We start from the raw sequence: 16055 nt of genomic DNA on the forward strand, positions 1-16055 counted from the left end.
TTCAGCCATTCCTTTTTTCCCTTTCAAAAACCTTTGAAACTTCATGGGACATCTCCCATCTCTCTTGCTGCCAGAGGTAAAGTGTTGCCAAGATTGCAGTCTCTTATCCTGTGTCCTTTCCAAGGTTCTGCTTTTCAACTCTGCAGTAGCCAGTGCTGTCTTTTGGACCTCAGACATATCTGTAGTATTTCCTTTCTTAGGGCCAAGAGTGTGAATCCTAGTTAATGCTATCTTTATTCCACCTCCATTAAGACAACCACATTTCCTTCTTTTTTGCACATATCCTTCCTGACTCTTACAAGCTCCAGAGCTGACTTGGCTGATCTTGAAAGTTTATTTCTACATTTTTAACTGATAAGTACTCCATTTGGACATTCGTTTATTTTTCATTGATTATGACTTTTCTTTCTTATTTAGTACTGTTTCTTGTATGGTTTCTTCTATATTCTTGCAGAATTACTTTCACAGTATTAGTCTCGGGGTAATACTTTAACTTAGAATGAAGAAAATTATTAAGTTGTTCCTTGTTTAGCAACAAAGTCAGATTTTTCATATTCACTTATGGTCCCAACACTCTGATATTGATTTCCTTTCTTTTTTTTATTATTATTATCTGTTTCTTGTGCTTATATATGTTTACATTTTTTACAGCTGCCTACTGAATCACTCTTCTATCGTGCCGTTCTTCAGGATATTATTAAAGATTGCTATGGCATCACCAAATGGTATGAGAATTTTATTTTAATATGAATAACTATTATTTTTTAGGTGAAGTGACTCTTAGTCTTCTGGTGAGTTTATGCAGGATCACTGTTATTAGTAGAAGAATCTTTGAATTTGAGCATAATTTCAATCACAAAGAGTACAGGACAACCTGTATCTTAGGTTAATCATCATTAAAATAGGGGCTCTGAGTTTTCCTTCTCATCCTGAAAGGTTGTTTTAATGATGAAGAAATAGATGTAAAATGTACTTTGGAATTTTTAGAGTATTGAAATGTTATATATAAGTAATTCAGTGAATACATTATTATATGAGCAAGAGTTTTATTTAGAATGCTTCACAACCAATACAGCATAAACACTTAACTAATTAGGACATACCAATCATAAACAATTATCATGGTTATTCGAGTCTTTACAGATAGTACAGTAGCACTGCATAAGTTTTGTTTTGTGTCTGTTGTTCCCAAATAATGTTCTGCTTATACATGGAGGCAGGGAGTGGGGTAACTTTTTCATAATATTGGTTTAGCAGCTATTGTAATCAAGCATAAATTTTCAGTTGTGACAGGTTTTATAAATGTCCTTTGGCTAATTACAGTTTTAGGAATCTGAGAGCCACTTGGTATGATAAAATTATTTTTCAAATGAAAATAAGGAAATTTTCAGGTTCAAAAAAGTCAGTCCACATTTATTAACAGAGATAAAAGAGATTTTTAGATTAGCCATTATTTCTCTGTAAGAAAAAATACCTACTTTTTACTGATAGAAGATACTATGTACAGATAGATATTTATAGACTATTGTTTTCAACTGTCATTTTTATGTGGATAACTCCCAAGTCTGTACTCAGTCTTTATTCTCTTTTTTACATATTTGCAAGTCTTTAAAATGTCTAAAAATGAATTTTTCATGTCCTCTTAAAAACTAGTTTCTTCTCTTGAACTTACCCCAAGTGCTACCCATGTTGAAAAAAAATCATAAAATTGTGCAAATTCATATCCACTCAAATATGTACTACCTGCCTTTTTTAAAAAAAACTCAAATGTGTTTATTGTTTTTCTTATGACTTCTTAGTTTCTATTCTTTTCTAAATTGTCTTTTTACATAAAAAAAGACACTATGTACTATCTGTACATTGTATCTTCTATCAGTAAAAAGTAGGTATTTTTTCTTACAGAGAAGTAATGGCTAATCTAAAAATCTCTTCTATCTCTTCCATCCTTCCACATTCCTGCCTTTATTTAACTACTCAGAAGATTGATGGTACTTGTTGTGACTTCTTTCATTCCTGAGCCTCATTGACCTTGCAACCACATTTTACCTTGTTGATACTTATTTTTTTCTCTAAAGTCTCTTCCTCATTATCTTCAATTATGCTGCATTCTTCAGAGTTTCATTTTCCTGCTCTAAACACTCATCTGTTTTCTGTACAGTTTCTTCTTCTTATTCCATCCCATAAGTGTATCTAAGCAGCCTTTAATATTTTATATGCAGCTCCTGTCTCTGTATTTCCCTTTCTCTTGCTTACCTCTTACTCACCCCAAATAACTCTTGAGTCATGTAACTATAACTAGCTCCCACCTCTTTTTAGAAATTCCACTCTTCATTTCTCATTTTTATCTCAGTAATTTCACTTAAGTGCCTCACAAATACATCAAATTCAGCTCCATCCAAAAACCAACATGATCTTCCAGCAATTATCTTCCTCTTTTTTCCTTCACTTTTTTATTTCTGGGAATGGTATGGCTACTATTTAAACTTTAGAATTCTAGAAAATTGTTCTTTCTAGATTGTTCTTTCACCATTCAACCACACAATCTAATCTGTTGTCAAGATTTGCACATTATTATTTTTTTTAATCTATCAATTATTTTCTTCTGACAGACAGCCTAAGTTCTAGAGATTCTAGAAACATAGGAAATGCCAGTGTTTTATATTCTAGTCGGATGGCATATGTAAAAACCAAACAAAATTATAGAAACTAACTTTCAGTAACAGCAGACTAGATAATTAGGACCAATCTCATTTCTGAGAAAAGCTAAAAGTGTTAGAGATGTGTGTGCATATGCATGTGTGTGTGTTTTTTTAATTTTTTTAAATTGCTTTGAGAATATTAAAGACCTATCAAAGAAGTTAAGAACTATAGGGAAAATATCTAAGAGGACATTGAATCCAGGAGAGGTAAGATCAGCTTTTTAGGGCTATGCTTTTCTCAGAGGCAACTGGTAATTCTTGAATAGGCAGCTGCCTACCAATCAACAAAGAGAGCTGAGACAGGGTGAGCACAGCTTTTAGTTGGATGACAGTTCTACAGAGATAGAAGTTAGAGTTCATGATGCGATGAGGACTCAGAAGCAGAGTAGGTAAACCACTCATACTTTGAGTTAGATTCCTAAGAGTTCATACTGTAAGAATGAGAAGGACTAGAAATAGCAATCCTAAAATGGACTAAAGCCCACTCTGAATCATCTCAAACTGTGATTAAAGTATTTCAGATTATTGCTTCTGTCAGCTGCCTGCAAGAAATAAATTCCTTTTGGACAAGAGTAATATAAATCTCAGCATCAAATTATCACTACAGTTTTATATTTATTGTCAATCCAAAATACCTAGCCATATGATACAACAAGGCAACATGACCAAAATCTAAGATCAGAGGCAGTCATCAGGAATGGCCATTTAGAAAATCCAGAGAAAGGCTTAAAATAACTATACTTGAGAGACTTACACTCTAGAAAAATAGAATAAGTGTACTTTTTCTATTTTTTTCTGCTAAGTACAATTAAATATCCTGAATATTATACATAAAACAAACATAAAACTCTGTTCTTGACTGCCTATAGCTAAAAAATAATAAAAGTAAAGAAGACTGAAAGAGAATAAGGTAGACTGGGTAGGGATATCAGAACCCACAGAACAGTACAGTATTAGTTCACCGGATTGACTTTTTGCTTAATATAGACCAGAATTGGAGTTGGAAAAACTGGTAATCCAGAAACCCCAATGGACACAGACAAAAAAGAAAATTTCAAACAAAAACTTTCTATCTAGCCAAAGAACTAAAGGGCAACCCCAAAAAAACATTTGACACAATTGCCATACTGTAGCCAAAAACCACAGAAAAACCTGTGGCTTCACACTCACCCATGTCAACAGAGGCCGAGTACCTACACTTTCATCCTTGCTAGGCTTTAATGAGACTCCCTTGCAACCGTTTTGTACTGAGGTGTTAGAGAAGGCTGTGCTGGAAACTAGGACTTTCATTTCCACCAGGTGATAACAAATGCCTCACCACCACTGTCACATTGTTGTAGAGACTATATGAGAAGCCTGGACTTTCTACCCACTTGGCGGTAATAAGATACCCCTCAAAGTGCTCAAAATCACTAATCATCAGAGAGATGCAAATTAAAACCATAAGGTAGTTTCACCTGACGCCTCTTAGATTTGTTATCAAAAAGATAAAAGATAAATTTTGCAAGGACATAGATAAAAGGATACATTTGCACACTGTCATTGGGAATGTAAATTAGTATCGCCATTATGGAAATCAATATGGTGATAAACTTAAAAACAGAACTACCATATAATCCAGCAATCCCACTACTGAGTATATGTGCAAGGGAAATTAAATCCGTATGTCAAAGATTTCTCTGTACTCCATGTTTACTACAGCATTCACAATAGCCAAGATATAGAATCAGTCTAAGTGTATATCAATGAGTGAATGATTAAATACACATATGGAGAGATACAGATATGAATATTTATGTATGCATAAATATATAAAAGAGAATACTATTCAGCCTTACAAAGGAAGGAAGTCCTGTCATTTGCAACATCATGGATGAACATGGAAGACATTATGTTAAGTTAAATAACTAGGAATAGAAATACAGATACCTCATGATCTCATTTATATGTGACATCAAAAAAGGTTTAATTCATAGAAGTAGAATAGAAGGACGTTTCCTGGGAGGCAGGGATGTGGTAGTGAGTAGAGGAGTCAGAGAGATGTTGGTCAAAGTTTATACAATTTCAGATAGGAAAAATAAGTTAAAGAGGTCTGTGGCACAACGTGGTAACTATAGTTAATAACAATGTATTGTATTCTTAGAATTTTCTCTGAAAGTAGATGTTAAGCGTTCTCATCACAAAAAATGATACGTATGTGAGGTAATTATGCATATGTTACATAGCTAAATTTAGCCATTTTACAATGTGTGCATATTTAAATATTGCTGAATGTTGTGCACAATAATATATGCAATATTTACTTGTCAGTTAAAAAATCTTCAAACCTTGGGAAAATGTAAGGTTTTAAGTTACAAATTAGTAAATTTAAAAAAACAGAAATGAAGAAAAAAAGTGAAAATTATATCAGACCAAAATAGACTGTACAAATGAGGAAAAAAGGAAACAAAAACATCAGAAGGAATGGAAAAAACAAAATTTAATACTCTTACCTAATTTTTTGAAAGGCTTGGTGAATTAGAAACAGAATCAGTTCCTTATTATCAAATGCCATTCAATAACATTAAGTGGAAAAACATTAAAATAGTCTTGTCAATATCAGAAACAAGAAAAGATGCCTACTACTACCACTTAAAATCAACATTGGACTTGAAGTCATAGCCATCACTATAAGATTAGAAAAGTAAGTGAATGTTTTAAGGATTGGAAAGGAAGAAACAAACCTTCTTGGTTTCTTGCTGATGATATTATAGACTACATGGAGCATCTAAATAACCAACAAATTATTAAATTAAAGAGTTTAGGAAGATCATCAGATATTCAAAGATCTATTTATTTACCCAATAATGATTAGACAACATAGCTTTTAAGTACCACTTGAAATTTGAATTAAAAATCATATAGCTAAGAATAAAACTAACAAAGAATAAGAATTTCATGAGGAGTGATATCACCAAAGTGATGGGGTAGAAAGAATCTGGCTTCATTCTCTCCCACAGAAACCCAAAAACAACTATCTAGTGCCAAGATTTTCACCATCAATATCTCAAAACTCGGCTGGGCTCGATGGCTCAACCTGTAATGCCAGCACTTTGGGAGGCCAAGGTGAGTGGATTGCATGAGCCTGCGGGTTCGAGATCAGCCCAGGCAACTTGGCAAGACCCCATCTCTACAATAAATAAAAAATTAGCTGGGCCTGGTACCACGTGGCTGTAGTTCCAGCTACTTGGAAGGCTGAAGCAGAAGGATCACCGGAGCCCAGCAGGTCAACACAGGTGTGGCCGTGAGCATGCCACTGTGCTCCAGCCTGGGCGACAGTGAGATTCCAACTCAAAAAAACAAAACAAAATCTCAAAACTGAGGCTGTGATGATTCCTGGGGCCAGAGACAAGTAAGAACTGCAAATGGAAGGTGGGAGAAATGGACTTCTTTTAAAGCTGCGCCCCTCTTCTCCCAAGCTGTTAGACACTATGTAGCAAAGTTCCTCAGACTCATGATTTCTGTACTGGAAAAAGTGAGATGAAGGTAGACACTCAGCATCTCTATCATCCTGCTTCAAATGAAAGGAAGCATTGTGAGTGCCTGTAAGGAGAAAGACCTCTGAGGGTAACTGGAGACACACAGTGGAGGTGGGGCTAGTAAATTCATCCCACAAAACTCGGTGCTGCTATCCATCTCAGTCAAAGGAGATGCCAAGGCAGAGAGGCATGTTTCATCTGCCTTCTGGGCTTCATCTGCCTTCTCTCTGCCAAGTCAGAGAGGCATACCTCTAGACAGCCTCCCCACACAGCCAGGGATTTCCCCTTTGAGACTTTCCCACCTGCCGTGGTTAGGGCTTTGGACTTTTGCAAGAACTGTGGTAACCCTAGCTTAGGATACAACCTAGTGCCACAAAGGAGGCAATAATTTAGGGTCAAGGGAATCAAAAGACAAACTGACAGAATTTCTATATACATGTTCTCTAGAGAGAGCAAACCAATTTAGCAAAGACTGGAATAAATATTCAGTGTGAAGACTTACATGTATATCCATAACAAGCAACAACAAACAGGGAACCATGCCCTCCCGAAATAGACAAAGTAAGCAGCCAATGACTGATCCAAATGAGATAGCATTGTGAGCTCTAAGAAAAAAAATTCACATAACAGTCTTGAGGAAGGTCATTGACTGAACAGGAAAATGTACCAAAGGGTCTCAGCAGCAAAAATGATCATGCAGAAAAAAATAATTAGTGAGCTTAAAGACAGACTACTTGAAAATACAGTCTGAGGAGACAAAAGAATGAAAAGGAACAAAGAATGCCTAGAAAATCTAGAAAATAACTTAAAAGAACAACTGAGTCATTGGCCTTTGTCTTAGTCCATTATTGTATTGCTACAAAAGAATACCTGGCCCAGAGCAGGTGTTCACACCTGTAATCACAGCACTCTGGGAGGCCAAGGCAGGAAGATTATTTCATGCGAGAAGTTCAAGAGTAGCCTGGACAACACAGCAAGACTCCATCTCTTTAAAAAAATGTCGAAAACTAGATGGGCATGGTGGCACATACTTGTACTACCAGTTACTGAGGATGCTAAGGCAGGAGGACCTCTTGAGCCAGAATTTCGAGGTTACAGTGAGCTATAACCATGCTACTATACTGCAGCCTGAGTGACAGAATAAGACCTTGACTCAAAACAACAAGAACAACAAAAGAATACCTGAGGCTGGATAATTTATAAAGAAAATATATTTATTTGGCTCACAGTTCTGCGGACTGTACATGAAGAATGACTCATCAATTTAGGCAGCTTTCACTTATCACAGAAAGCAAAGGGGAGGCGGTATGTGCAGAAACCACATAGTGAGAGGAGAAGTGAAAAAGAGGGAAGGTAACAGACTTAACAACCAGCTCTCCTGGGAAATAATAGAACAAGAACTTGCTCAATATCCCCCCCCAAGCAGGGAGGACAATAACCTATTCATGAGGGATCTTCCCCCATACCCAAACACTTCCCATTAAGCCCCACCTCCAACAATGGGGATCAGATTTCAGCATGAGGTTTGAAACCATCAAACATCCAAACTTCAGCAGCCTTCAAGAGGAAGTTGAGAAAGAGCAAGATGTAGAAAACTCATTCAAAGAAATAATAATAGAAAATTTTGTAAACCTAGAGAAAGATATAAATACCCAGGGATAGGAAGGTCAGATACCACTCCAAGGCATGTGATAAACTCTCAAAAGTCAAGGACAAAGAAAGGATCTTAAAAGTGACAAGAGAAAAGAAGCAAACAACATAAAGGAACTCCACCTTATCTGGCAATAGACTTCTCAGCAGAAACCATTCATTTCAGGATGGAGTGGGAGGACATATTCAAAGTGCTGAAGGGAAGAAAGTGCCAACCCATAATACTGTAGCTTGCAAAGCTATCATTCAAACATGAAGGGAGACACTTTCCTAGATAAACAAAATCTGAGGAAATTCATTAACAACAGAACTGTCTTACAAGAAATGCAAAAGGGAGTGCTGCAGTCTGAAAGAAAAGAATGCTAACGTGCAACAAGAAAATTATCTGAAAATATAGAACTCACTGGTAAATGTCAGATTAATAGTGTAAATTCAGATTAATAGTGTAATTGTGGTGTATATGCCACTTACATCTCTCCTATGAAAACAAATATGTATATAAAATAATATTTATAATAATTTATTAAGAGACATAAAAAAGTAAATTGAGACTTCAAAAAGTCAAATCTATTATAAAAAGTTAAAATTTATCAAAACTTATGCACATACAGATTATACATGATGCTGTGCACAGAAATGTAAAGATGCAGTATTAAATCATTAATCAAAATGTGGGAGTGATGAAGTTAAATTGTAGTTTTTTTTAGCTTTTTTCTAGTTTCTTTATTTGTGATTAAAGTTTAGTTCTGTTCAAAATAACTTGTTACAATTATAAAGTTTTTTTAAGCCTAATAATAATACAGGCAAAAACCTGTATTATTATTTACAATAGTAAAATAAAAATCATTAAAACCTACTACCTGAGAAAATCACTTAACCACAAATGAAGGCAGGAAGAGGGAAAAAGAGGAGTTCAATACAACTATACATCAAGTAACAAAATGGCAGTAATAAGTCCTTCCCTATCAATAATAATATTGAATGTAAATGAACAAAATTCTTCAATTAAAAGACATAGAGTAGCTGAATGGATGTAAAAACAAGATCCAACTACATGCTACCTACAAGAAACTCACTGCACCTATGATAAGACACACATAGACTAAAAGTGGAAAGATGGAAAAAGATATCCAATTCACAGAAAATCAGAAAAGAAGGAATAGGTATACAGTTACCCTTGAGCCATACAGGTTTGAGCTGCATGTTCACTTATCTGTAGATTTTTTTTCAATAATTACATTGGAAATACATTTGAGATTTGGAAAAAAGCTCGCAGACAAATCATGTAGCATAGAAATATCAAAAAATTAAAAATGAGGTATATCTTCAGTGCATAAAATATATGCATGTATTTACTATCATGAATATATATGCAAATATATACAAATCTATTGTAAAAAGTTAAAATTTAAAAAAAATTATGCACACAGATTATACATGTTGATATTCACAGTCAAGAGAAATGTAAAGATGCAGTATTAAATCATTAATTAAAATGAGCTGTAATAATGTTGTAGCCACCCCTTGTTGCTATTGCAGTGACCTCATATCTGCTTAAAACACTGTACATCAGTGTTCTTGTCTCCAGTGAATTGTGTATCTCAGTAAAAAATGATCTCTTGGTGTTCTTACATATTTTTCATCATGTTTAGTGCAATATTATAAACCTTATCTACACCATGCAACCTATACAGAGTGCCACTGGCAATGCTGGACATGCTCCCAGTATGCAAAGGAAAGACATGACATTACAAGATAAAGTTGAATTGCTTGATATATATCATAGATTGCAGACTACAGTTGAAATTGCCTGTGATTTTCAGATAAAATAATTCAGAATAAGGACTACTGTTTTTTGTTTTTAAGAAAAAGGAAAAAAAAGGAAATTCCTGAAGCCATCACTGCAGCTACATCAGCAGATGTGAAAAACGTGCATGTTTTATGAAATATAAATATGTGTGAATTGACTGTCTGTATTATCTGTAAGTTACTTCCAGCCAAAAGTAGACTACTAGTAGTTAAGTTTTGGGGGAGTCCAAAGTTACTTGCAAATTTTTGACTACACAGGAGTCAGTGCCCCTAATCCCTGTTTTGTGCAAGGATCAAGTGTACTTATATCACATAAAATTTACTGCAAGTCAAAAACTGTGTAAAAAGATGAAGAAAGTCATTATATGATGATAAATATGTCAATTCAGCAAAAGGATTAACAATTGTAAACATATGTGCACCCAACACCAGAACCCGAAAATACCAGAAATGCAACAAAATGTATACACATTTTGAGATGTTATCTTTTTTTTTGAGATGTTATCTATATATTACTTTTAATTTGCCATAATCAGAAGTGTCTGGATTCTGATGCACTTTGAGTACCTTTTGTAATTGTTGAAGTCAAACGTGGCTTGTATTCATCTACAATTTTAATAGTTTTTTCTTTCTTAAAATATGTACACATTTTTGGGACCCTCTATATATAAAGCAAATATTAATAAATCTAAAGGGAGTGATAGACTACAATACAATAATAATAGGGAACTTTAACACCCCACTTTCAATAATGGACAGATTATCCAGGCAGAAATTCAACAAAGAGACTTGAAAAACTACACTCTAGAACAGCTGGATCTAACTAACATTTACAAAACATTCCATCCAGTAGCTGAAGCATATATATTATTTTCATGTTCGCATGGAACTTAGGATAGATCATATGTTAGGCCACAAAGCAAGTCTCAACAAATTCAGAGAAGTAGAAATATCAATATATATATTTTTATCACAGTGGAATAAACCTAGAAATCAATGTCAAGACAGACTTTGGGAAATGGGCAAGTACACAGAAATTAAACAACACAACCCTGAATGACCAGTGGTTCTATACAATGTTCCCTATCTGGGAAATTGGGCCTTCTAAGATTGGGTCTTAGAAGGCCCAATCCCCACCGCTACACAATATAGCCATGTAGTACATATACATGTGCACTCCCTGAAGCTAAAATAAAAATTTTTTTTTAAATTTCAAACAAACTAAGAAGAAAATTTTAACTTTTTTGTAACAAACAAAAATAGAAACAATATATATATACCAGACACTATGGAATACAGCAAAATAAATATTAAGAGGAAAGTTTATAATAAATGTCTACATCAAGCCAGGCTCGGTGGCTCAGTTTATAATCCCGCGCCTTGGGAGGCTGAGGTGAGTGGATTGCCAGAGCCCGCGGGTTTGAGACCTGCCTGGGCAACTTGGTGAGACCTCATCTCTACAATATACCAAAAAATTAGTCAGGTGTGGTAGCGCACACCTGTAGTTCCAGCTACTTGGAAGGCTGAGACAGAAGGATCGCCGGAGCCCAGCAGGTCGAGGCTGCGGTGACTGGGAGCAGCCACTGCACTCCAGTCTGGGCGACAGAGTGAGACTCCAACTCTAAATAAATAAATAAATACCTACATCAGAAAAGCTGAAAGACTTGAAATCAATTATCTAATTGTGCACCAAGGAAAGAGAAATAGTAGAACAAAAGCAAACCCAAAATTAGTAGATGGAAAGTAATAACAAAGATCAGAACATAAATAAATAAAATTGAGACCAAAAAAGAATACAAAATATTAATGAAGTGAATACAAGTTAGCATTATCTATATAAAACTGAAAATGTATATGCATACTTTGTCCAAGCAGTTTCACACTTAAGTAAGTATACTAGACAAAGTCTTAAACATATGCTTTTAGAAACTTTTATGATCAATAGCAGCAAAAATCTAGAAACAAAAGTCCACTAATAGAAGAATGGATAAATTTCTGATAACAAATGAAAATGAAGAAGCATCTTACCAAAACCTCTGAGATGCTATGAAATCAGTTTTAAGACGGGAATTTATATCTCTACAAGCACACATAAAGAAAATGGAAAGATCACAAGTGGAGAGCCTAACAAATCACCTAAGGGAGCTGGAAAGAAAAGATCACCAAAACCCCAACTTTAGCGGAAGAATCCAAATCACAAAAATAAGAACCCAAATATGGGACATAGAAGACAAAAATATCATAGAAAACATGAACAAAACAAAAAGCTAGTTCTTTGAAAGAATTAGCAAGATTGATGGGCCCCTACTCAGAATGACCAAGAAAAAGAGAGAAAAATCCCAAATAAACAATCAGAAATACAAAAGATCAAATCACAACTGACCCCAAAGAAATACAAAAGATTATCAGAAATTACTGTGTACACCTATATGGAAACCAACTTGATAATCTAAATGAAATGGAGGACTTTTTGACATCACACAACCTCCCCAGGTTGAGTCAAGAAGATATTGAGACAATAAATAGGCCAATAACAACCCAGAAAATTGAGTCTGTCATACGAAAACTACCTACAAAATAAAAGAACTGGACTGGATGGCTTCCCAGCAGAATTCTACAAACTGTAAAAGGAGGAGCTGATAGCAATCCTATTGTAGTATTACAGGCAATTGAGAAAGATGGAATTCTCCTAAAATCATTTTGCAAAGCTAACATCACACTGACACCCAAACTGGCTGAAGAGCCAACAAAAAAAGAGAACTACAGGCCAATATCCCTTATGAACATAGATGCAAAAATCCTCAACAAGATTCTAGCCAATCGAATAAAAAAACTCATCTCAAAAGTCATCCACCATGACCAAGTAGGCTTCATCCCCAGGATGCAGGGCTGGTTCAACATTTGCAAAACTATAAATGTAATTAAATACATCAACAGATGTAAAAACAAGAACTACATGATTATCTCATTAGATGCAGAAAAAGCTTTTGATAAAAATCCAGCATCCCTTCTTGATAAAAACCCTCAAACACCTAGGTATAAAAAGAACATACCTCAAAACAGTAAGTGCCATCTACAATAAACCCACAGCTAGCATACTGCTAAATGGACAGAAACTGGAAACATTTCCCCTGAAAACTGGAACAAGACAAGTCTGCCCACTTTTACCCCTCTTGTTCAACATTGTCTTGAAAGTCCTAGCATGGACAATTAGACAAGAGAAGGAAATCAGGGGTATCCATGTAGGAAAAGAGGAAGTCAAGTTATCCCTCTTTGCTGATGATATGATCCTCTACCTTGAAAATCCAAGAAAATCTGTCAAAAAAACTGCTTGCATTGATAAAGGACTTCGGCAAAGTCTCAGGGTACAAAATAAACATGCAAAAGACAGTTGCATTCCTATACACCAACAACAAGCAGGGAGAGGCCCAAAGAGAAAGCACAATCCCATTCACGATTGCCACACAAAAAAATGAAATACCTCGGCATCTTCCTAACCAGAGAAGTGAAAGACTTTTACAATGAGAGCTACAAAACACTGCTCAAAGAAATCCAAGAAGATGCAAATAATGGAAAAATTTTCCATGCTCATGGATAGGAAGAATCAACATTGTTAAGATGTCCATCCTACCAAAGGCAATCTACAGATTCAATGCAATACCCATTAAGTTACCAACATCATCCTTCTCAGACCTGGAAATGACAATACAGAAATTCATATGGAAACATAAATGACCACAAATAACCAACAAATTCTTAGCAAAAGAAGCAAAGCAGGAGGTGTCACACTTCCAGACTTAAAACTTTACTATAAGGCTACAGTAATCAAAACAGCCTGGTACTGGTACAAGAACAGGCACATAGACCAATGGAACAGGATAGAGATTCCAGAAGCAAAGCCTCAATTCATCAACCAACTCATCTTTGACAAAGCCTCCAACAACCCCTGGGGAGAGGAGAACCTATTCAGCAAATGGAGTTGGGAAAACTGGCTGACCACACGCAGAAGACTGAAACAGGACCCTTACCTATCACCATACACAAAAATTAACTATAAATGGATCAAAGACCTAAATGTAAAACTTCAAACTATATGAATCTTAGAAAACACAGGAGATACCTTGTGGAAATTGGAACTGGCAACCAATTCCTATTCAGAACCCTAAAAGCCAATATCTTAAGGAATAAAATAGACAAGTGGGACCTCATCAAACTAATGAGCTTCTGCAAAGCAAAAGAAACCATCAAGAGAGCAGGGAGAAAGCCCAAAGAAGGGAAAAAATATTTGCCAACTGTATATCTGACAAAGGCCTAACATCTAGGATCTATAAGGAACTCACATGCGCTGAAAGGAAAAAAACACAGTCCCTTTAAAAAGTGGGCAAAAGACATGAATAGACACTTCTCAAAAGAAGATATGTGGGCAACCAACAGACATGAAAAAGTGCTCATCCTCACTCATCATCAGAGAAATGCAAATCAAAACTACATTGAGATGCCACCTAACCCCAGTAAGAATGGCCATCATTAAGCCGGGCTCGGTGGCTCAGCCTGTAATCCCGCGCCTTTGGGAGGCTGAGGTGAGTGGATTGCCTGAGCCCACGGGTTCGAGACCCGCCTGGGCAGCGAGACCTCATCTCTACAATAAATCAAAAAATCAGCCAGGCGTGGTAGCTCATGCCTGTAATTCCAGCTACTTGGAAGGCTGAGGCGGAAGGATCGCCGGAGCCCAGCAGGTCGAGGCTGCGGTGGCCGGGAGCGGCCACTGCACTCCAGTTTGGGTGACAGAGTGAGACTCCAACTCAAAAAAAAAAAGAATGGCCATCATTAATAAAGCAAACAATAACAGATGCTGGTGAGGATGTGGAAAAAAAGGAACACTCCTACACTGCTAGTGGGAATGCAAACTAGAGCAGCCTCTTTTGAAGACATTGTGGCGATTTCTGAAAGAACTAGAAATTGGCCTTCCATATGACCCAGCAATTCCCCTATTGGGAATATACCCGGAGGAACTCAAATCATTCTACAAAAATATATCTGCACATGTATGTTGGTTGCAGTTCTATTCACAATAGCAAAAGCATGGAACCCACTGCATTGCCCATCAAAGCTGGACTGGATAAAAAAAATGTGATACATATACATAACGGAATATTATGCAGCCATAAAGAAGGACAAACATATGGACTTCGCAACAACTTGGATGGATTTGGAGTCAATCATACTCAGTAATCTATCACAGAAAACAAAGAACAGAGTAATATGTTCTCACTCATAAGCGGACCTTGAACAATTATAATACTACAAGAAAAGGATTGGCAGTAGTGGGAAACTGTCAGGGGAGGAGGGGTGGGATTGACAGTTAAGGGAAACTGCTAGGGGAGGGAGGGGCATACCTCATCAACAAGGGTACCTGCATCATCAACATTTGTATACCTAACCCTGAATTATACCCCACATCTCTATAATTTAAAAAAGCAAAAAACAAAAAATAAATAAATAAAATAAAAGGCAAAGAAAGAAAAATGGATAAATTTTAGTATAATCATATAGTAAAGTACTATACCACAATGAGAATGTATGAATTACAACTATATACATCAACACTGAATCTTGTGAATACAATTTTAACTGAAGTTAAGACACAGAAAATTTCCTGTAGGATAGTTCCATTTATGTAATTCAGAAACCTGCAAAACCGAGTAATAAATTACTTGGCAATATACATATGTGGTGAATACTCCAGAAGAATGTAAGAGTGGTAAACACAATAAGACTCAGTATCAGTTTCTTGTGGGAGAGGGAGCAACGGATTAGGGAGAGTGATGAGACAGGAGAGAGGAGGAGAACCTAGGGAAATTAACATACTAATAATTCTCAAGTTTGGTATTGGGTACAGGGTTTGTTTTACTGACATTTTTAATACCTTAACACATATTTTATACATGCTTTTTTTGTTTTTGATAGAATGAAATGTTAATCTTTTATTAGGTTACACTGAGCTGCATACAGTACTCCACATAGAATCACCTCATTATAGCAATAAGATAAATTAAAATAACAGTTATTGAAAGCATGTCTGAAGTCATATAGCCTGAAAGAAGCAGGAAGGACTAGGACTCAATCCATAGTTCACAAATGTATTCACTGTTCCCTGATTATTTTTAATGGTAAATTTTCTTTGGGATATTTTAATAAGTTGCATTGTATGGCTCTTTGTATTAGCATGTAAGTCAAGGTTAACTTGATTGGAATTGCTAGCCAGCAAGAATCATTTAATTACTTCTTTTTTTTTTTTTTGATGAGTTGGAGTCTCACTCTGTCGCCCAGACTGGAGTGCAGTGGCCGCTCCCGGCCACCGCAGTCTCGGCCTGCTGGG

General features: G+C 35.9%; 1 protein-coding gene across 1 annotated transcript in view; it reads left to right on the forward strand.

The window, feature by feature from the left end:
• Positions 1–16055, forward strand: part of METTL25 (methyltransferase like 25) — a 113929-nt gene that overhangs the window by 73338 nt on the left and 24536 nt on the right. The window contains exon 8 of the mRNA XM_008072636.1: positions 652–725. Within this exon, the coding sequence (XP_008070827.1) occupies positions 652–725 (74 nt within the window). The remainder of the gene's footprint in view (positions 1–651; positions 726–16055) is intronic.

Source organism: Carlito syrichta, unplaced genomic scaffold (genome assembly GCF_000164805.1).
Source record: "Carlito syrichta isolate Samal-C Ts95f unplaced genomic scaffold, Tarsius_syrichta-2.0.1 Scaffold315363, whole genome shotgun sequence".
NCBI lineage: Eukaryota > Metazoa > Chordata > Mammalia > Primates > Tarsiidae > Carlito > Carlito syrichta.